Below are 21490 nucleotides of genomic sequence, written 5' to 3' on the forward strand. Positions count from 1 at the left end.
GGGTGCTCAGTGGCAGGAGGATTGGGAAAGTCAGTAGGAGGGGATTTCTGATTGACAGCATTTGGGTGCTGCAAGAGAGAGGAGGCCTCACTCGAGTGATACCACGGATAATTATCATGGCAGCTTTGAGGGTCAATTAGCTGACACAACAACAACCACGGTCTTTTACAATGCACTCTAAAGCCGCAAGTATCTCAGGTTAATGTAGGTGAGGGTTTTTTGCTTCTGTCAGCACGGTTTGCGTGGTCCATCGTGATTTGAGAACGTGCGCTTTTGCTCTTCGCTGTTCAGCTGTGTGGCCTCCATTTCCCACTGGCGGGGAGCGCCCTGGCCCGCTGGGCTTCGCTTTGCAGACACCGTTACCTTTTAAGGACACTGTGCAGAAAACCATGGCTGGGGGAGGCTGCGGGGACGTGCTGCTTCTGTCCTGCCGCTCCCTTCGGGGCTGAGATTCGTTAATGCGTTAGATCTGTAATCGGAGGTCTGTAGGAGGAGGAGGAATTGCTGTGATTAATTAATCAGAGGTCCTGAGAAAAGCGTGAGCTTTCTCAGAAGTCTTAGATGCTATTTTGGAAGGTGACAGCAGGTGGCAACCTCTCCCTAAAAATGCTCCTGTGCAAGAGTTCAGTACTTGTGAATTTTTTCTCAGCCAGCCAGAAGGGGTTGCTGAAGAAGGGCTTTTTCCTGCTTTAAGGATCATGAGTCCCATCCTGGATGTAGGCATGGACAACGTATAGAAGGATCACTTCTCTAAGAGTAAGGCTCAAATCAGGCTTGCTTTTTTTCCTTCCAAACTCAGAGCCCACTGTCTTAAGAACGAGATGCCGGTGCATCCCTGCAGAACCTCAGCCGCGATGGAGCTGAACCGGTAGGAGGTGCTTAAGAGATGGTGTGGTACTGTGATCTTTTGGCTTAGGCATCTCTGGTGGGCCTTCTCAAGGCAGCTGCCACTACTGCTGCTTTGCCTTGAGGACCAGGGACACAGCGTACCTGTTCAAATGCTGTGATCCAGCACTTCTGCAGTTGTTCTGTTGATATTGAGCAACTCTAAATGGTGACTTCTTTACTCTCCTATGTCTAGGTGAGTTACCATGGGTGAGACGCTTTACCTTCACGTTCTGTCCTGACTTAAGTTTGTGAAAAGAGGACAGTAATGTTGACTTTCTTAGGCAAAATGCTCTATTGTTAAGAAAAGCTGGACAATTGATCAATACTGTTTTGCACATTTTTTTGTGGCTTATATTTGCGAGTTAAATGCAGATTGTGCAGTCAGTCCAGCACAGAGGGTAAAGAGTGGGAGTTCGTACCATTCACCTGGCCAAGTTTGCGATGGTTGCACTCTTCGTTATTTCCTTACCAGTTAATTTACTAGAGGGAAGAGGTCTCTTGGCCATTGTCTAATAATGTTAGCAGGGGAGTTGCCCTCTTAAAAGCCAGGAAGCAGTGAGGTATGTATGTACAGCCAGCTCCCACAACTGATGGATTGTAGCTGAAGGAGGAAGAGGCAAGAAAGGAACTGGTAAGGAACGTACCAGCTGTCCTGCTCCCCCGCGCCAGTGGAGTCAGGTAGTGCCTTGTGCAGTAGGCTGGTGCTAGCAGGTTCACCTGACTCCTCCTGGGGATATTTTCATTTCCCCCTGCCAATGAAGGGAGGAGACCTGGACAGTGTTCCCACAATATATGTGAGACAGGTGAGCAGGCGCTGGAACTTCTTGGCAGAGAGAATGTGATGGAGCCCTAACGAATAACCTACAAAGTATGTGCTGAGGACTGGAAAGTAAGCTTTAGAGGTCTGTTATGGTGATGAGGAGGAGATGACCTTCCCACCTGTGTTCCTAGGCTGCATGAGGAAATAGTTGCACTTGTTTTATTGTACAAGAGTTCCATTCAGATTCCTCTGGGCCTCAGCTAAGTTGGGATAAGGTTAATGTGAGAATAGCAATAGGCAGTTGGACCTTTTGGAGATACTGCTGTAGACTAATGCTAAAAAGCATTAAATAAATTCTCATAAAACAGCATAACCTGATAGTGCATGGGGGAGAGAGAGGATGTCCTTATCTTCTGACTGGTGGTGGAGAAGAAACCCTAAAAAGGGTGTGGAGTTATTAGGCAGGAGGTCCAAGCCCAAGAAGTAATGCTGACCAGATTTCCCCTTGCGTGGGCCTCAGGAGGCTGTAGCTTCCTATAAGCCACAAGATGACAGAAGGCTTTTTCAAAACTGCGTTGGTTTTTTATTGGTTTTTTTTGTTTGTTTGTTTGGGTTTTTTTATGGTTTGGCCAGGCAGGGCCACAACAACCTACCTTTGTGAACCTGGTTATGAATAAACATCCCTACTCTGGCCTGAGTGAGGCCAAACCCTGAAGAACGTGACACTTTTAGCCCAGCATCTGAACAGAGGGCCACATGATGTAGACTGTGGTTCAGCCATCAGCCCAGCTAACACAAACAGCGTCAAGTAACCAGGAGAGGTTAATCACAGCGCGCTGGCAAGATGCAGTGTTCTGCTGTGCTGCCTGCTGGCAGCTTTACTTTATTCAGGATGGTATCATCCGAGTGCATAGTTAGCAGCTCTGTTCAGCTAGAGTTAAAAGACTGCACTGCAGCCAAGCTCAAAAGGTTTAGGAACTGCTCATGAGAGTGACACGTTCATGCATCACTTGTGTTTACTTGTGTTTACTGTGCGGGTGCCAGAGCAGGGGCACAGGCTGCCCAGAGAGGCTGTGGGGTCCCTTCCCTGGAGACATTCACCCCCCGCCTGGACGCGGCCCTGTGCCCCTGCTCTGGGGGTGCCTGCTCCAGCAGGGGTGGGACGGGGTGAGCTCCAGAGGTCCCTCCCAACCCCCACCAGTCTGTGAGTCTGTGATTCTGTGTGTTGCTGCCATGCCTAGAAGGCCTGGGCATAGTGTGGGATGGAGAGGTGCTGGGTGCTTTCTCCTCAGTGAGAACAAGATCCTACGTGGAACGATAACTTGTATTTATATTCAGTTTTGCAGCCTTCTGGCTGCCTGCTGTTGATGTTTGACTTTCAATTATCCTGCTACATTATTGCCCAACTAATCTCTCCCCTGTGACATGGGGAAATTGTGTTCCCATTTTACAGGTGTCAGTGGATCTACCCAGTGTAAATAAAAAGGATTTTTGTCAGAGCTGAGATTGAAACCCAGTAGCTACTTGTGGATTGCTTTTTCTCACCTCCTCCTACCATTTACAAAGTCAAGCAGAAAGTCAAATGATTTTTTCCTTCTGTTTCTCAGAGGAGCGAGAACAAAGTACATTAACTGAATTGGCACGTCGTAGCATTGTACTTTGTTTTCTGTTGCCACATCACTTTTCTGCTTGGAATTTAGCCTCTCCTGAGATTCATTCTGCTCCCTTTTTGCCTATGTATATACTGACATCGGCTTCTTCAGAGAGAGCAAGTAATACTTTGCAAATACATTTGTTTAAATTAAATTCTGCACCTGATTCAAACCAGCCTGGACTGAAGACTTAAGTATGTTGTTTAATTTAGATCCCTTTCCTTTTTCTGGAACTTTATTGTAATTGGGGTATAAGAAAAAGAGAGCTATATATTAAAGAAAATATGAGGTCAGACAGCTGGGATTGTGGTTTTTTTTAATGAATTCTAAAATACCCTAATTCATTCCAGTAAAACTGTATTTGTTACCTTAGGAAGGAGCAAGTAACTTCTCTCTGAGAGCAATTTATTCTTGTGGTTTCTTGGTAAGGGGGATATTTTGTTACTGGTGTGATTATTTTCATGTTGACTTTATCTGGCTATTCTAACCACGGTCTGAAATTTCTTCTAGAGCCTAGAAAATGAAGCTAAAGGAAATTGAGCGAACAGCTGTCCAGGCATGGAGTCCAGCAAACAACCACCCCATTTACCTAGCAACAGGTAAAGTTCTTCACAATTTGTGGATATTAAAGCACAAGTCACAGGGAGATTTTATGTAGAGTCATATTGATTTTAACTTTCAGCAATTCCCACCTTAATAATCTCTGGAAAACTTACAAGCAATATACTGAAAATGTTACAGCCTTTATTTTTTTTTAAAGTGACCAGTAGAGGATTACTTTTAAGCCCAACTTTGACACTTTAAAGGCCAATGATTTTTCAAACGGTGAATACGTGGCTTTTTTGATCTAACTTCTAATTAAGTCTGTATGAACTCCAACACCTGCTTTTTATGAAAAAGAAAACAAAGTAAGGTAACATACTTGGTATGTATGTGGGGAAAAAGAAATGTTCATTCTAGTCATGTTAATTTAAGCTCACTTTGACTTTTGTTGATCTTCATCCATTACCACATGGCTTGACAATCAAATAATAGAAACTTGTCCTCCCTAAAGTTGCCTGTTTCAGTTAACGTTCAATTTTCAATACTTCTATAAAACCTTAATTTTGCGTTTTGTTGATATTACTCATTATTCACTATTGTTATACTAATTTTATTTCCTGACACGTGAAGTCAGCCGGTTCAGAGTTTGCAGTAGGTGACTTTAGTGTCTGTGTGGAACTGACAGCTTGGGTTGTTGTGCTGGGTTTGTGCGGCAAGGTTTTAGTTGCAGGGGGGCTACGGGGGTGGCTTCTGTGAGAAGCCGGTAGAAGCTGCCTCGTGTCTGATAGAGCAAGTGCCAGCCAGCTCCAAATTAGACCTGCCACTGGCCAAGGCCACCATGTCAGTGGTAGCGCCTCTGGGATAACATATTTAAGAAGGGGGGAGTAAAAAAACCCTGCGTGACAGCAACTGCAGCCAGAGAGAGGAGTGAGAGGAACAGCCCTTCAGGCACCAAGGCCAGTGAAAAAGGAGGGAGAGGAGGTGCTCCATGTGCTGGAGCAGATTTTCCCCTGCAGCCCGCGGTGAAGACCATGGTGAGGCAGGCTGTTCCTGCAGCCCGTGGAGGTTAGCGGTGGAGCAGGTATCCACCTGCAGCCCGTGGAGGACCCCAGACCAGAGCAGGTGGATGCCCAAGGGAGGCTGTGGCCCCGTGGGAAGCCCCCGCTGGAGCTCCTGGCTCCTGGCAGGACGTGTGGACCCGTGCAGAGAGGAGCCCACGCTGGCGCAGGTTTGCTGGCAGGACTCGTGGCCCCGCAGGGGACCCTCGCTGGCGCAGTCTGCTCCTGAAGGACTCACCCCGCGGAAGGGACCCCGCTAGAACAGTTCATGAAGAACTGTGGGAAGAACCCATAATAGAGAATTTTGTGGAGACCTGTCTCGCCAGGTAGGGAGCCCGTGCTGGAGCAGGGGACGAGTGTGAGGAGCCCTCCCCCTGAGGAGGAAGGAGCGGCAGAAACGGGGTGTGATGGACTGACCGCAAGCCCCATTCCCCGTCCCCCTGTGCCGCTGAGGGGGAAGGGGTAGAGAATATGGGAGTGAAGTTAAGGTCAGGAAGAAGGGAGTAGTGGGGAGAAAGTGTTTTCAGATTTACTGTTTATTTTCTCATTATTCTACTCTGATTTTGATTGGTAATAAATTAAACTTATTTCCCCAATTTTAGTCTGTTTTGCCCTTGGCAGTAATTGCTGAGTGATCTCTCCCCATCCTTATCTCGACACATGAGCCTTTTGTTATATTTTCTCTCCTCTGTCTGGTTGAGGAGTGGCTTTGGTGGGCGCTGGGCATCTACACAGGGTCATCCCACCACAGTTGTCTGCCCATCGTGGGAACTAGCCAGCTCTGTCTCCTGCCTGGGTTGTGCAGCGCTGCCATATTGTTTTGATTTCCCCCCCCCCCCCAGGGAGGACTTTCAAAAGAAAGTGACAAAAGTTCAAATGTTGCCTTAAAAGCAACATTACCATTTTTGGGATAGATAGTCTATTTTGTGTTTCTCCAATAAGGCCAGAGTTTTGGTTGGACCAAAGGTCTTGGCTTCAGTCTGCTTTAGAGCAGAAACTGCATAGTTTCATAATTTGGGTTGCTTTTTAATAGTCTCTTGAGCACTTTCCATGCCATAGGCAGTTACAAAGCATCCCTGTGGTAACTGGTGACTGTTTGCCTGGCAGTGTCCCATTAGGCAATGTTAAATCAATTTTTAGCTTTTATCTTGTAAGCTAGGGAGAAGGAAGGAAGGCACCACTGTGTGACTGCTAGCTGCCTGTGGGTCGCTGGGACGTGTTTAGTTGGCTGCAGTTGAAGAACTTTAGCTATGGACTAAGTTTAGAAGATCTGATCAAGACATCTGGTCATGGTTGAGGAGCAGTACACAGGAATGTTTGGGATCATAACTGTAGCTGGGTTTCATGATGCAACTCTATTTGTAATTTAGGTAAGGACTTAATATCAGAAGCTGGGGCTGCTTGGAAGAGGGTATATGAAATCTCTCTCTCCCAAGAGACAAAGTTATTTGTGCAACAGTGACCTTGGTGCCCAGAATTTCTTGAACTTCTAATTTCTTTCAAAGTCTTTGTCATAATTGTTCGTTCGTCTTTCTGAGGTGTTCAGACACGGCCTCCCTTCAAACGGGCACACCACCAAGGTTGTGCTGACTGTAAAGAACAGGTTTCCAGTGCCTTGCTCTTTTTGTATCTTGTGCTCTTGAAAAAAAGTGCCCACTTGTGTTGCCCTTGTACTTCTGCTAGGAACATCTGCCCAGCAACTGGATGCATCCTTCAGTACAAATGCCACGTTGGAAATATTTGAGATTGACTTCAGGGATCCCTCCCTGGACATGAAGCAGAAAGGAACACTTCCTGCCTCAAACAGGTACTAGAGGCTCATACCGATGTATCAATCATTGGATCGAAAAAGGGCTTTTCTGGTCCAAGAAAGGAGAGGAGGAGATCACTTTATAGCCCCAAAACATGATCGTTTGGATCAGTTGACCTCTGTCTTCAAGAATTGAATGTTTTTGTTGACACAAATCACACTGGGTGTGAAAGTAGAGCAGCTGGACCACTGGAGAAATCTGAAAGGACTTATGTGGTAGTCAGTCAGTAGAGTCATTCTGTATCATGTGAATTTGCTGGGGCTCACAGTTTGCAATAAAGAGGCTAGAGGCAGAGTGAAAGTCTTCCAGCTTTTTAAGACAAGCTGATTTCTTAGGCTCATCAGTGTGGGTGATATTTGCACTCAGTGTAAAACACAGCCTTCATTTCTAACTAGCAGATTTTAAAGGGGGTAAACATATATTTTTCAGATAACATCTCTGGAAAGGAAGGCACGTAGCTCTGTAATCTAATTTTCTATGTAGTGTAGGTTAGAGGATTTCACCCACCAAATCCCATATGAGGTCCTAAACATTTTAAACAAACAAACCAACAAAAAAAGACCCAAAAACGATAGTCAAGCTCTTCCTTTGTAAGTTCCCTTTAAAAGTCTTTGGAAGGAAGCTCACTTCTTTTTTTGCATGGAAGAGCCACAGTCCTCTTAAAAGGGAAATGGTTATTTAAGGTACAGACTGATGGTGGTTTGATAGATCGGAACATGGATGTGATTTTTGGTAATGCAGAGGGTGCCTCAACTTCCACCAAATACTGTGGCCTGAGCCAGCTTTATTTTCTTTTTTAGGTTTCATAAGCTGATCTGGGGTAACTTTGGAAATGGGTCTGCGGAGTCCTCCGGAGTGATCATTGGTGGAGGGGATAATGGCGTACTGACCATGTACAGCGTGCACCGCATCTTGGCTTCAAAGAGCGAGCCTGTAATTGGGCAGACAGAGAAGCATTCGGGTCCTGTTCGAGCTCTTGACTTCAACCCTTTCCAGGTATGCAACATTACGATACTTATAACCAAAGGAAAGTTAACATCCGTGTTAAAAAATATGTTTTTCCTTGTGTATAGAGATTTATAAACTGAAGGAACAGTTTTTAACTCGAAAGAAGCATGGTAGTTGTGACACAAGTCTGGTTTGGGACTCAGATTTGGGTTCCGTTCACAGCTTTGCCACTGAATTCCCCTGTGACCTTGATCAAGGTCTCTTAGCTCTGTAAAAACATGTCTTGTAACGCTGTTACACGTTTGACCGTTACCCATTTGAAATCAGAACAGTTTTTTTTTCATTTGTTCAGTTGGTGTCTAATTGAGCGGGTCTCTGATCACACTTGAAGGGACTGGAACGTAAACAAGTAGGGAGCAGAACGCGAGTCCTTGTGGTAGCATAAAGGCAAACTGAAAGTTGTCTGCAGGCCCCTGTGGGAAGCCCGTATCTTCTCAGAAGAAATGTCCTGGGTGCTGGGATGCAGGGCAAAGGCTGAGCTGGCCGGAGGCAGTGCCTTCCAGGATGTGACAGTGTTTCATGATGAGTAACAACAGCCACCTGCACACGTAGCTTGCTAGGCAAATTTTAAACAGGTCTGTACCATGGCATAGCTGAAGGCATGAAGGTGAGAGATGTACTTGGTTTATAATCTGGTTCATATCCTCCTGCTTACTAGTGGCTGTGAAATGCAGCTCTTACCTGACTTTGGGAGATTTTGGGTTTTTTGCTTACATTTATTTTTAAGAAATCTGTCCTCTTTCCCTGTAGGCAGGAAACTCAGCCAAACTTCTCTCTTTCTGACAGAGTAACCTCTTGGCTTCTGGAGCCAATGATTCTGAAATTTTCATCTGGGACTTGAATAACTTCAGCGTGCCTATGACTCCAGGGGCTAAATCACAGGTAAATGAGTTTTCTTCTGGGTAATACCCCTGTAGTTTTATATCTCAGCAGGCAAGGCAAAAAGATGTGAGCGCGTGGAGTCATCCTGGTCTAGTTAGTCTGTGAAGGGGGAATGACCTTGATGTCTGTCAGAAGAAAGATGAATTGGAAGTGACTAATTGGCTTCATTCTGAGGAAGTAGAAAGAGTGCTGTAAAGGGAGGGGAGGTAGGCTGACAAGCTCTGGAAGGATGCACTTTGCATGGATGGGTAAGCTCTTTGTGGATTTGAATCCCATAACTGACCAGTTTATCTTGTGATCCAGCTGGGCGTGTGTGATGGATTAAGAAGGTTTATTGGACCTTCTCTGAGGAATGAATTTACTTCAGGCTTCAGCTGAAGCTTTTCATATCTCATGAAAGTAATATCCCTAGCAGAGCCACTGAGCCATTTAATACATCTTGGCTATTACTCCCAGATAATGTTTCCTGAGTTTGAAGAGGAAGAAGCTTCTGATCTTTTGATGCTGATTATGTTATTCAGGGCAATCGACTCCTGAAAGTGGAAAAATTGTAGTTATCTTGCCTAAAAGCCGGCCAAGTTTTTCCTCCACTAAGCCTCCCGTTTGTTTCCTTGCCTATACCCCGCATTGCGATAGATACAGTAACAGCAATTAGCCTTGAATGCTTCATCAATTTCCATCTTACTGCACTCCTGAAACGTTGCACAAGGTCATCTTTCCATTTCAGTTTATCGCAGGAGTCAGGGTGGAAGCATCTATGTTCTCTCAGCTGCCGTTCTCTCTGGACTGATTTATAACACGTTTGGCCAATGCAGAATCCAGTACCTGCTCCCAAAATGCAAAGGTGCTTTTCCAGGTGACGTCCCCCCATAGAATTTGGCTGTCCACTGTACTCTCTGAGTAAAGGACTTTCTGTGCTTCCTAATCTTTCTGGTCAGTGCTGCTGCTATTTCCAGTTAGTTGATCAGTGATTGAGGGGAGGAATTTATATATCGTCAAAACCCTTAATTAAGCTAGTGACAAAATCCTGCAATCAGGTGTTCCCTCAACATGGGGATAATGGATGTGTGGCCTCTCCTCTCTTGGCAGCCTCATGAAGACATCAGTGTGGTGTCCTGGAATCGGCAGGTGCAGCATATCCTGTCCTCCGCTCACCCCAGCGGCAAGGCTGTGGTTTGGGACCTCAGGAAGAATGAGCCTATCATCAAAGTCAGCGACCACAGCAACAGAGTGAGTGGAAGAAAGGCTGTGATTTGAACTAGCTTACAACATGCCACATGTGACTGCAAAGCAGTGGCACAGGCTCTTGGGATCAAGTAGTTTTATTGTGGGAGCTGTTGGGACTAGTTCTCTTGGAGCTGTAGCATCAGTACACCTTTGGGGTTTTTTGGTTGGGTTTCTTTTCCTCATGAAATGGAGAAACAAGACCCCCACCCCTAACTGTTCCTAAAATTAGGGCACCCTTGCATTCAATGACTATGTTCACAGCTCATTTACGAGAATCCTCCTTTGTTTTAATCTCAGCTGTCTTTCTGGGTCAACTTTAAACTAGTCCATCAACTTCTGTATGGTTAGCGGGTTTTTTTTCTGTGTAGAGAAGGTAGAAATACTTGCTTCCCACAGTGAGACATTGCTAGACTTGCTTTATGTCAAGCATCCTAGGCGAGTTAAGTGCCAAATGATGTGGCTCTGGGCCGCTTGTGCTATTGCCAGCATGCTTTGCTGAATTTTCAGCCTATGCTATTTTTATCCCTAGATGCATTGCTCAGGAATGGCCTGGCATCCAGAAGTTGCAACCCAGCTAGTCCTTTCCTCTGAGGATGACCGCTTGCCAGTGATCCAAATATGGGACTTACGTTTTGCTACCTCTCCTTTGAGCCAGCTGGAAGGGCACACGAGGTGAGGGCCTGCTTGTTGTGGTGCCTTTTCAAGGACCTCCATCTTTAAAAGGCAGGCATCTGGGAGACTGAACTTAGAAGGAGAACTATGATTTTTTGTTTGTTTGTTTCAAAGATGAGTCTGGGTGAGGGTAGAGATGAGAAGCAGTATTTCTGAGCTTAAGTGCTGGTGCACACTGTTTTCTTGGTGCCAGGGTGGGAGAGTGGACTGGGGATGAAACATGACTGATTTCTTTCTGATCTATTTTAGGGGAGTTCTCTCTGTCTCTTGGTGCCAGGCTGACCCTGAACTGCTATTGAGTAGCGCCAAAGACAACCGGATCTTGTGCTGGAACCCAAGTATGGGGGAGGTACATAAATACAGCTATAAGTACGCATGGTCTGCTGTATAGAGTTGTGTGCTATGCTACGTGTGTGTCCTTTCTCTGTATCCCTGTGGAGTGCCAGTGTAATTTCCTCCAGTACGTCTTCTGCACTCTTCCTGTCTGGAGTGAACAATGTCCATACCTAGTCTGAGAACAACAGAGACAGGCAGAGATTTTTCTCTCATGTGTCTGTATCCACCGATCATAAAGGGAAGAAAGCTTTAACTAAAACTTAGTTTCAGCTAATTATAATTCCTCTGTTACGTTGACGCACGTAGTGTTCTCTGTGTCTGTTTGTTTCTTCTTCCTTCTCTTATGGTGGTAAGTTTTTTGGGGGGAAACTTGAAGGAGAATGAGGAACATTTGTTACGGACATTGAGAGGGGAACAATGTAATTAGATATGTGTGTAAACTTTACTCATAGTACAATGTTATCACATGTATATGCTTACCTAGTCATGTGTCTCAAAATTACCATCTTTGAAATATATCATAGAATCATAGAATGGTTTATGTTGGAAGGGACCTTTAGAGCCCATCCAGTCTAACCCCTGCAGCGAGCAGGGACATCTGCAACTAGATCAGGTCGCTCAGAGCCCCGTCCAGCCTGGCCTGGAATGTCTCTAGGGATGGGGCATCCACAGCCTCTCGGGGCAACCTGTGCCAGTGCTTCAACACCCTCTGTGTAAAAAATTTCCTCCTTATAACCAGTCTAAATCTCCCCTCCTTTAATTTAAAACCATTTCCCTTGTCCTGTCACAACAGGCCTTGCTGAAGAGGCTGTCCCCATCTTTCCCATAGCCCCCCTGTAAGTACTGGGAGGCCGCAATAAGGCCTCCCCGCAGCCTTCCCTCCCCCAGGCCGAACAGCCCCAACCCCCTCAGCCTGGCCCCGGAGCAGAGGGGCTCCAGCCCTCGGAGCATCTTTGTGGCCCCCTCCGGCCCCGCTCCAGCAGTTGTTTAAATATCACCTGAACTAAAATAGGACTGCATAAAAAACTTTTCTACACACGTACTCATTCAATGCTGAATTTCCAGATAAAAATGAATTTTGAACAAAATTCACACAGTTAATCTTGATGATAACATGGGGGAGGTACTCTAACAATACTGAACAAAGCCCAGCTGGGAGCCCCAGGCTGGCTTCATTTCATGGGACACTTTCACTGACCACCTTTGCCTTGGAGGCATGGAAAAAAAATGAATCCATTTTCATAAGATGCATGAAATGCTGCAGTTGTGGTTTCATGGGATCTGATGCTTGCTCTGTACAAATGTCTAGTGGTTAGAGGAGAATCAGACCATGAGATGTTCCTGATGTCTGATTTTTACAGTTCTTTTCATTGTGTTTTACTGGAAAAAATTTTTAAAACCATTTTAGTGCAGCTGGCTCTGCTGCACGCTGCTGCAGGTTTGCAGAGTCCACATTCCATGAGACATTTATGCAGAAACTGTTGTTGGGGGCTCTTCTTCACTTGGTACCAATGAAGAGAAAATTTTCAGGTGATATTAAAATTGGGGAGGTTTTCAGTAGTAAGGGCAGTACAGTTGTACAGAATGGCTGGTCTGGTAGGTTTGGGGGAAGGGTTGGTTTCTTTGGTTTGGGGGATATTTGAGGGTTTTGGGGGTGTTTGTTTTGGGTTTGGGGGTTTTTGGTTTCTGTTTAATTCAGCAATCCAGACTTTAAGGAAATGCAGGGTTTTATACCTGGGTACAGAAAATGCAGATCATGTTCCCACAGAGAAGGAAGCTGTGATTCTCTGTGCTTTGTGCCTGCGAGGCATAAAGGAAATCTCTCCATTTTACAAACTGGGGGTTCAAAGTCAAGGTCGTGTTAGTGAGTTGCCCAACATCAGGCAGGAAGTTTGTGCCTGGGCCATGAATTGAACTTTGGATTTTTGAGTGCTGGACCAGAAACTTGTTGGCTGCAATGTCCTTCGTAGTTCCTCTGCAGCTATTACAGTTCTCTTCTGTTGTTCTACTTTTTTCTGTAGGTTTTTATTTTCCTTGCCAAATTTGTTAGTCCAGACTACTCTTTCTGTTTACGTGTTCTCGCTCACGACACCTTCTTGCCTTTTGGCTTCTGTTTTTCTTGCGTTGTTTTCTGGTGTGTCTCCCTCAGTTAACAGCAGGTGTGATGATACTGTGGTACTCTAATAACAGTAGTGCTTAGAAAGCAGAGCAAAACTGACCTATTGCTCTTGGATTTTGTCCTACAATCAGAATCCTATTGTATAGCAGCTTTCTGTGGCTTTCTGTTGTTTGGGTTCAATGTGCTATAACTTGGTTGCAAATGTGTCCATCAAGAAGGAAAAGTAAGAAACTTGTATATAATGGTGATATGTAAATAAAGTGTGACACACGCTGTGGGCAAATAATTTGGGGAAAGCAGGGGACTATTCATGTTGTGCTTCTGCCTTCTTTCTTTCTGTGGTAGGTGGTTTATGAGTTGCCCATTCGGAGTCAGTGGTGCTTTGATGTCCAGTGGTGTCCTAGGAATCCTTCAGTCTTCTCTGCTGCCACTTTTGATGGGTGGATCAATGTTTATTCTGTCATGGGCGGGAACTTAGAAGCTCAGCGGAAGACACAGGCTGACAAGGTAAAGTCCTGTGAACATGTTACAGCTTGACAGATTGGCAATTACTCACCTGACTTCTGAGGGCGTTAGAAGCACGCATATATAACAGTGTGATCTTTCTAAGCCGTGCAGTCTGTCCCACCCACCAGGACTTATAGCTGTATGGTGTGGGAACCAGAAGCTACCTGTACGGGGACTTAATATCCGCCAAGTCTCAAAGGGACTACGTTGCCTCTTGACAAAGGTGTCTCAGTATTCCTTGTAAAATTCATTAAAGTGTGTAAAGGGAACGAAGATCAAGTTTAGTTTTGATGTTATGTATATTTTTATGGTTATTACTACTAGACTAAAAATCAGCACACCTGTAAGCAGCAAACTTGTCATTAGGTTAAAATTAAATACATTGATACTAATTAATACAATATGTTATTCTTTATTAGTCCAAAAGAAAATTTTAAAAAGTAGCCTGTAAGCCACTATTGGCAGTTTTCCTCAAGTCAATTGACTATAACTTGGAGCATGTTAATATTTTGATACTGAAACCCATTCCTTAGCCAATGAATAGATGGGCAAACTCTGAACAGTGTCAGTACTGTGTAAAATTTTAGATTTAATCTGGTGTCTAGTCTTTTAATTCCCTCCCTCTTTCCCTGCCAGCAAATGCCTTACAACACAGTACGTATGAGCTGGCTTAAGTGTTATTTATATAGCAATTTATAACTGACTGAGTTCAGTTTCACAGGATTTGTGAGGGAAAGAAAATACTTTATCAAGCAACAGCTGTAGGAGATTAAGGATTTATTTAACCCATGGAGAATTTTCTTTCTGTGCATTCTTCATGTGCGTGCACCACAGTTCCACTGTCCAAAATTGGAGAACAGTAGGGTAGAATAACTTCTAGACAGATAGAATAACAAGTGAGAACACAAATAGGAGGAGATAATGACAATTATGGAGGTGGGGAGTTCATGACCAAGGGGTCTCTTTCCTCCGGATTCCATGGTATCTGGACAGGAACTCTGTTGAAGACGTGGTGGTTGATGTTACTGGTACCATGGTAGTGTGTATTTATTTTTTTGAGGTTTAGAGTGATCGATCTGTTAGGTATAAGCTATTCCTCCAGAAAATGGTCTTTCTCTGGAATTGGCTTCCCCTCAAGAAGGTCTTGAAAGACAGAACATGTAGGTCTTGCCTGTGATTCTTTGTTTGACAACCTTAGCTTGATCAGCCTTACGTGGCTTCCTCTCAGGTATGCTGGTCAGCTGTATTTGGAGCTATGCCCTATGGTCCAGCCACACTTGGACACGGTTGTCTTTAGCGGACAACAAATCTGGGCCAACAATGTTAAAAATTAAGAATGCTTGTGAACAGCACTGTATGTTTGCTCACTGGCTTCCTAAATGTCAGAAATCCAGATCAGGGGCCGTTTTTGATGCTCTCTTGTGTAGGCAAGAAGGTCTGGAGAGATGATTTCACAAGCCTCATCTAAGCTATAAAAGCTTGAGACAGTCCTTAAAACTAACCCATTTGAAAGACCCCAGCAACAGAAAGGGAGTCAGCATTCCTTTGTGAGCAAAACAAGAAATAAGTTGGAAAACTTTTGACCAAATGTTGTCACTGCCTTGCATAAAACAAATAATTTTGTAACTCCTGTGTTTATGAGCCGGGTGCTAGGCCAAGCAGTGTTTGTTGGGGAATTTGCATCTTGCTAAGGAAAAATTACTTTAAGATCTGTCAAGGTGACTCTTTCTTGAGAAATAATTTCTGGAACTGTTTAGAAATACCATTTCTGTTACGTAGGGGCTTGGTGGTATTCCAGGAAGAGGTGCTGTAATAGCCTCTTTCTTCATCAGCGAGGAAAGTAACTAATTACTAAGCAATAGTTTTTTATGCTTACTCCATACAGAGAGGAATTGAATTATTCCTTTCTTCATCTGATTCTAGATTTCTTCCTCCTTCAACAACCTGGATCCTTTTGGCACAGGACAGATCCTTCCTCCTCTGCAGGTGCCAGAGCAAGTAGCTCAGACCACCTTGATTCCACCATTAAAAAAGCCACCCAAGTGGATTCGCAGACCCGTGGGGGTTTCATTTGCAGTAAGTGAATGGAGCATCCTTAGCTTGAAATGCAATAGATGTGTCATCTTGTGATGCAATCCTTTTCTTTCACTAGAGAAACATTTAACTTCCCATTGCTAGTTATTTTAATGACTGTTCAAGGTGCAGTGTGATGTCCCATGGAGCGAAAGTCTCTTGCTCAACATTCAGATATATTTCCAAAAAGAAAGAGTCCTGTAGCAGAGAATGAGAGGTTGTAAGTAGGAGTTGACAAAGCTAAGGATAAAAGCTGCCTTATAGGCTGTGACATGCATTCCCATTCTCCACTGTCTTTCTCCTTTCTATCCAACTATTTCATTTTCTTCACCTCTTTGGTCCTAAATTAAAAGGCTGAATTGTTCTTTTAGTCCATGGCTGGACTTGCTCTCTCTCATGCCTGCCATTCACATGACAGTTTTTATCATTGCAGCCTGTCATGGTTCAGCCTCAGCCGGCAGCTAAACCCCACGCAGCCGCTCGCTCACTGCCCCCACCCCTGTGGGATGGGGAAGAGAACTGGACGAGCCAAAGAACTTGTGGTTTGAGATAATGATTACAATAAAATAATAATTATAATTATTATTATAATAATGACAATAATGTTAATATAATAAAATGGAAAAGGAAGGGAAAGAGAAAAAAGGAAAAAAAAAAAAAAGCCAGAAACACAGGCGATACAGCCGCTCACCCCCCGCCGACCGATGCTGCCCGGCCCTGAGCTGCAATTGCTGCCTCCCTCCCCCGGCCAGCCCCTCCCAGTAACATACTGGGCATGACGTTACATGATATGGTTTGAATCCCCTCTCTTAGCTGTGCCCCCTCCCCTCCCGGCTCCTTGTGCCCCCAGCAGAGCCTGGGAAGCTGGAAATGTCCTTGACTCGCACAAGCACTGCCCAGCAACAGCCAAACATCAGTGTGTTATCTCAGCGTTGTTTTCATGCTAAGTCCAAAGCACAGCACTGTGCCAGCTAGAGTGAAGAAAATTAACTCTATCCCAGCTAAAACCATGACAGTCAGAAAAGAACAAACAGTTCCAAATGGTTCCTCTGTGCCTCTCTGGCATTTGCAATTGGCTGGGCCTGATAGCACATACACAGGTGTCCTGGTTATCAGACTTCAGCTGAAGGGCTTGTGATGTGAACTCCCTCAATGTCCCTACCATCCACACACATTGAGCTGTCTGGCTTCTTTGTGATCACAGCTGGAGCTTGAGTCTGCCTTGCTTAAATGAACAGCTAAGTGAGTTGCTTTTACCTTTGTTTATAAGAATGCTTACTGTGTCTCCCTCTGTCACTCTCAGTTTGGAGGAAAACTGATTACCTTTGGCCTGACCAAAGCCCCTGGACAGCAAATGCAGCAGACTTACCCACACCAGGTATTCATCAGTCAAGTCACTACTGAAACTGAATTCCTGCTCCGATCCAGAGAACTGCAGATGGCCTTGCAGTCGGGGAACCTCCTTGATTACTGCCAGGGCAAGATCCAGACTGCCAAGTTGCCATTTGATGAGAACCTTTGGAACTTCTTGAAGGTAGGATGGCTGTGGTGAGACAGAGGGGTCAGTTCTTTTTTGGTCCTGGGGTGGAATGTGTTCATTATACTCCTCTCTAGCCCTTTATATTCCTGTTCTTTAAGATATAAAATGGAACCGAATAGGATAGTTAGTTACTTGCCTAAAGAAAAGGTTTTGCAGTTGGGGTCTGGAGGTTGTCTTATATTTCAGTAGGAATGGTCTTTTCAGTGGATTTGTTTGGGCTTCCTGTCAAGGTGCTGAACAGGATTTCCTCATCTCAAGTAACTGCCAAGCTATATCTGCCTGCTACTTGTGGAGCACTGCCGTTATTATTTCTCAAGGCAAAGTCCAAATGGGCAGTGAGATTCCCCAGTAATAAGGGAGAGAGCTGTGGTGGCATGGGGACTGACTGTAGTCCTACCTAGGAGGATGGTTTCATTGACAGTTTGGTAATATGAAAGAGTTTGGTAATGAGGAGTGGCCACCTTTCTGGAGAGGCAGGGCTTAGCCTTGGTACTGGTTTACTGTCATGGTTTAGCCCCAGTCAGCAACTACGCACCGCACAGCTGTTCGCTCACTGCCCCCACCCCAGTGGCATGGGGGAGAGAATGGGAAGAGCAAAAGTAAGAAAGCTTGTGGGTTAAGATAAGTTTAATAGTTAAAATAAAATAGTAATAAAAATAATAATATAATGAAAAGGAAAATAATGAGAGAGAGAGGGAGGCAAAACCCAGGGCAGGGGAAAAAAGTGGTGCAACTGCTCAACACCCACCCACCCACCGATGCTGCCAGTCCCCAAGCCGCGATCGCTGCTTCCCTGGCCAACTCCCCCCAGTTAATATACTGGGCCTGACGTCGTATGGTATGGAATAGCCATTTGGCCAGTTTGGATCAGCTGTCTTAGCTGTGCTCCCTCCCAGCTTCTGGTGCACCCGGCAGAGCATGGGAAGCTGGAAAAGTCCTTGGCTAGTGTATGCGCTACTTAACACACAGATGTTTTAATTGTTGCTATCAACATTATAGTCATATTAAATCCAAAGCACAGCACCATTCCAGCTACAGTGAAGAAAATTAACTCCACCCCAGCCAAAGCCATGATGTTTACAGACACTCATAGGCAGACTGTGTGGGGAGCGAAATATTGGGATCTTTTCCATAGTGTTACATTTGTGCGGGGAGTCGTATCTCTTGAATAGGATGGCCAGGTGTTGTCTAGGTGGTGACAGTAGTCTCCGTTGCAAGGGTCATTGGGACAATGCCTCCAGCTGCGCTGGGTGGCCCGTGGACCTGTGAGACCACACCAGAGCACACAAGAACTAATACTATTGAATGTCTTAACTACAAACCAAGCTCCTGTACAAAAGACTGTCCTGCGTGACCAGATTTCTGTATCTGCAAGAACAGTTTCAACTGTCTGTGTACAAGTGTCTTATCCGTGTACAGTTTGATCAGTTCTGTAGTAGGAAGAGCCTGGGACTTACTGAGACAGAATCTCCTTGCAGCATGTCAATCACACGTTAAAGCATACAAATAGTGCCGATCAGTTAGGCTGCCTTCAGCCTGTGGGAGTCTCTGGTACCATCTGAAATCCCTACCCAGGGAATTTCAGCAACAGTTAACTAATTTTTGTGAAGCCGGCTAGGAGTTCAGGCAGCCACCTGTCGCAGTTTCGTCCGGACTCAGATCAGTCCATCCTATGCAGAGATTAGCTTGGCAATTCCTAGACCATCCAGGGAATTAATGACCAAGTACGCTAGGTAGGCATACAGTTATAGCCCTGATACACAGTTGTTCCTCAATTGTAACCATGTGACAAACTTAAATTTCACCCTTTTATCATTATTATAACTTAAATTCCATAGATTTTCCCACAGCAGTTGTTAGGTGAACTTGTCACAGTTGACTTCCCTATCTATAAACTGAGCTCTAAACTTTGCTGCTGCCAGAAGCAGCCAACCGTTGGCAGAGTGTACATCTAGGATTTTACGTATCTTCTTGTCTTTTTAATATCCTTTGGGACTCAGGTGAATCTGGAGCAGGAGTCCAGGACCAAACTCCTCAAACTGCTGGGCTACAGTAAAGAGGATCTGCAAAAAAAGGTAAGGGGTCTTTCCAATAGCGAGAAACCTTTACAGGTCCAAAGCTGCTGCGGGAGAGTTGTAGGGTCCCTACTGGAAATGAGTGAGGGATCTTGCAGCACACAAAACACCCAACTGTATGAAATTTCAGCTGAGAGGCACCTCAAGTATCCCCCATTAAATAGGAAACGCAGGCACTTGTGAGGGTATAACTGTAGCTTACTGGGTCAAACCAAAGGGGTCTTGAGCTCAGTTGTCTTGCTTCCAGTTGTTGGTGCTCTGGGAAATGTATAACAGTGCAGTTGAGAGCTTCTTCTAGCGTCCAGCTGTCTGCATCTCAGGGGATTCCTCAGCCAGGAAGAAGGTGACAGATGAAGAAAGTCTGGCATAGCACTGATGGAGCTGCAGAGGAGGAAACTCTTGCAGCATCATGGACAATGCTCTGAAAAGGATAACTAACCTCTGATAGCCAGCCAGGAATAGGGAGAGGTGGAACTTTTCAAACAGGTGAAAGAGCCAGGGGAATTGTGTCTGGGGCTTGCCAGTCACTTGGTGGCTTTGCTGCCCAGGGGCTTCACTCTGTGTACGTCTGTTAATTTCCTAGATCACCTCGTGTTTGAGTAATGGGATCCCAGATAAACAGCCGCTTCCGAAGGCAGATGAGACAAACGCTGCACAGCCAGATCAGGTATGTCCTGTATTATCTTGCCAGCCTGGGAGAGCAGTGGAGGGCAAAATGAACAGGAAGGTTTAATTCCAACCGCAAGTTGTTGGGCTCAATGCAGGCATCACAGAGGGCAGGTCACAGGCCTGTCAGACCCCCACAGGGTCAGGCTAAACGGTCATAGCCGTCCCTTCTGGCTTTAAAACAAATCAGCGGATGATGAAGACAGACTCCTGGCTGTTAACACTGCAAGAAGGCTTGCTTCACCAGTGCTGATTTCTGCAGTGATACAATTAGCCTCACCCCAGTTTAACGTCATGCTACAGTTCTGGATTTCCTCCACGAAGCTTCTGCTGTGGTATTTCTCTTGTGTTTCTTTCCTTTTCACCTCTGTCCTTTGAAACATATTCTCACGTGACTTTTGGGGTGTCCATCTTCAGATGCCTTCCAAGGCATGGCTCACTCTGCACTGTAAATTTTGCTCCTCTAAGGTACCTTAAACTGCCATCCTCAAATTGGTAATCTTCACAAACCTTAAACACTGGCTGAGATATTCTAGGGGTAGCAATTGCATCCTACATTTCAAACAGAGCACGAAGCATGGCTGTGATCCTACCTGTTAGTTACAGCTATCACTTGTTGGCTTGTCCCTATTCCATCCCAAGTTGTTCAGCTTGCTCAAGGGCTGGCAGTTGAGCTGATGAATGCTGGCCAGCAATACTGTTGGCATTGCATGTCTTATACTGTCAATCTCCAAAGCTTTGTCAATAGCAGCACCGCTCTTGTTGCTTCCCTGCTGAAACTGTGCAGGTTGGTAGAGCAGCGACAGAAGGCACGATGGGTTTCCAAACTGAAATCAGATTTATATAAGCATGCCTAACCAAATGGAGAGCAGCCTCATCCCACTCTGTGATCCACTAAACTGTTTCAGGCAGGATCTGTGTGTCCAATGAATTAATTAACCTCTTGCACTCTTTGCACAGCTTTTAATAAATTCCAGTGATGATGTAGCTGCTGTTTCCTCCTCTTCAGCGTTTTTTGACAACCTCATCCCACAGAATATGAGCACATTGGAGATACCTGTCACTGAAGGTATGTTACATGAAGTGTGTTTCTGACCTCTTAGGAAAAGGAGAGAGGAGGGAAAACCAAAATTAGAGACACCAAGAAGAATCTGGTCCACTCCAGCAGGTGGATACTTTTAAAACACATGATGCCTCCCAGTGTCATGCAGCATATCTCAGCATTGTGCAGAGAAATACTCTTCCCAAATAAGAGACCCATTAAAAATACAGGAGAAACTTCTAGATGATGGAGGACTTACAGTCAAGCCAGCAGGTTTTTTTAAAGGGCAAAACCTGATTTGGGTTTCCAAATTTTCTTTCAGCTGGGCTTCCATGTGTCATTGGCTTTTTACTGCCCGCTCTTTAAAACAAACATCATCAATGCATCTGGATGATGCCCGGTGGGTTGACTCTGCTTCTCACCTCTGCAGATACGGACGGACTCATCAGCCAAGCCCTTTTGTTGGGGAACTTTGAGGGGGCAGTGGAGCTGTGCATGCGAGCAGAGCGCTTTGCTGATGCCATCATCTTAGCTATAGCTGGTGGGGAGAGCCTCCTAAAAGAGACCCAGAAGCACTACTTTGCCAAGCGGAAGACGAAACTCTCCATGGTAAGTGACAGGGGAAGGTGTG

At 45.2% G+C, this 21490-nt stretch overlaps 1 protein-coding gene across 3 annotated transcripts in view; it reads left to right on the forward strand.

Moving 5' to 3' along the window:
* The window catches only part of SEC31B (SEC31 homolog B, COPII coat complex component), a 38918-nt gene that overhangs the window by 1055 nt on the left and 16373 nt on the right, over positions 1 to 21490 (forward strand). For all 3 annotated transcript variants that reach the window (XM_064463674.1, XM_064463675.1, XM_064463676.1), the window contains exons 2-15: positions 3811 to 3899; positions 6585 to 6708; positions 7513 to 7708; positions 8507 to 8602; positions 9692 to 9832; positions 10359 to 10501; positions 10751 to 10850; positions 13302 to 13463; positions 15387 to 15539; positions 16840 to 17070; positions 19077 to 19151; positions 19735 to 19818; positions 20778 to 20886; positions 21290 to 21468. In XM_064463674.1, the coding sequence (XP_064319744.1) occupies positions 3821 to 3899; positions 6585 to 6708; positions 7513 to 7708; positions 8507 to 8602; positions 9692 to 9832; positions 10359 to 10501; positions 10751 to 10850; positions 13302 to 13463; positions 15387 to 15539; positions 16840 to 17070; positions 19077 to 19151; positions 19735 to 19818; positions 20778 to 20886; positions 21290 to 21468 (1872 nt within the window). In that variant the 5' untranslated portion in view covers positions 3811 to 3820. The remainder of the gene's footprint in view (positions 1 to 3810; positions 3900 to 6584; positions 6709 to 7512; positions 7709 to 8506; positions 8603 to 9691; positions 9833 to 10358; positions 10502 to 10750; positions 10851 to 13301; positions 13464 to 15386; positions 15540 to 16839; positions 17071 to 19076; positions 19152 to 19734; positions 19819 to 20777; positions 20887 to 21289; positions 21469 to 21490) is intronic.

The sequence above is a fragment of the Phalacrocorax carbo genome, chromosome 12 (assembly GCF_963921805.1).
Source record: "Phalacrocorax carbo chromosome 12, bPhaCar2.1, whole genome shotgun sequence".
Classification (NCBI taxonomy): Eukaryota; Metazoa; Chordata; class Aves; order Suliformes; family Phalacrocoracidae; genus Phalacrocorax; species Phalacrocorax carbo.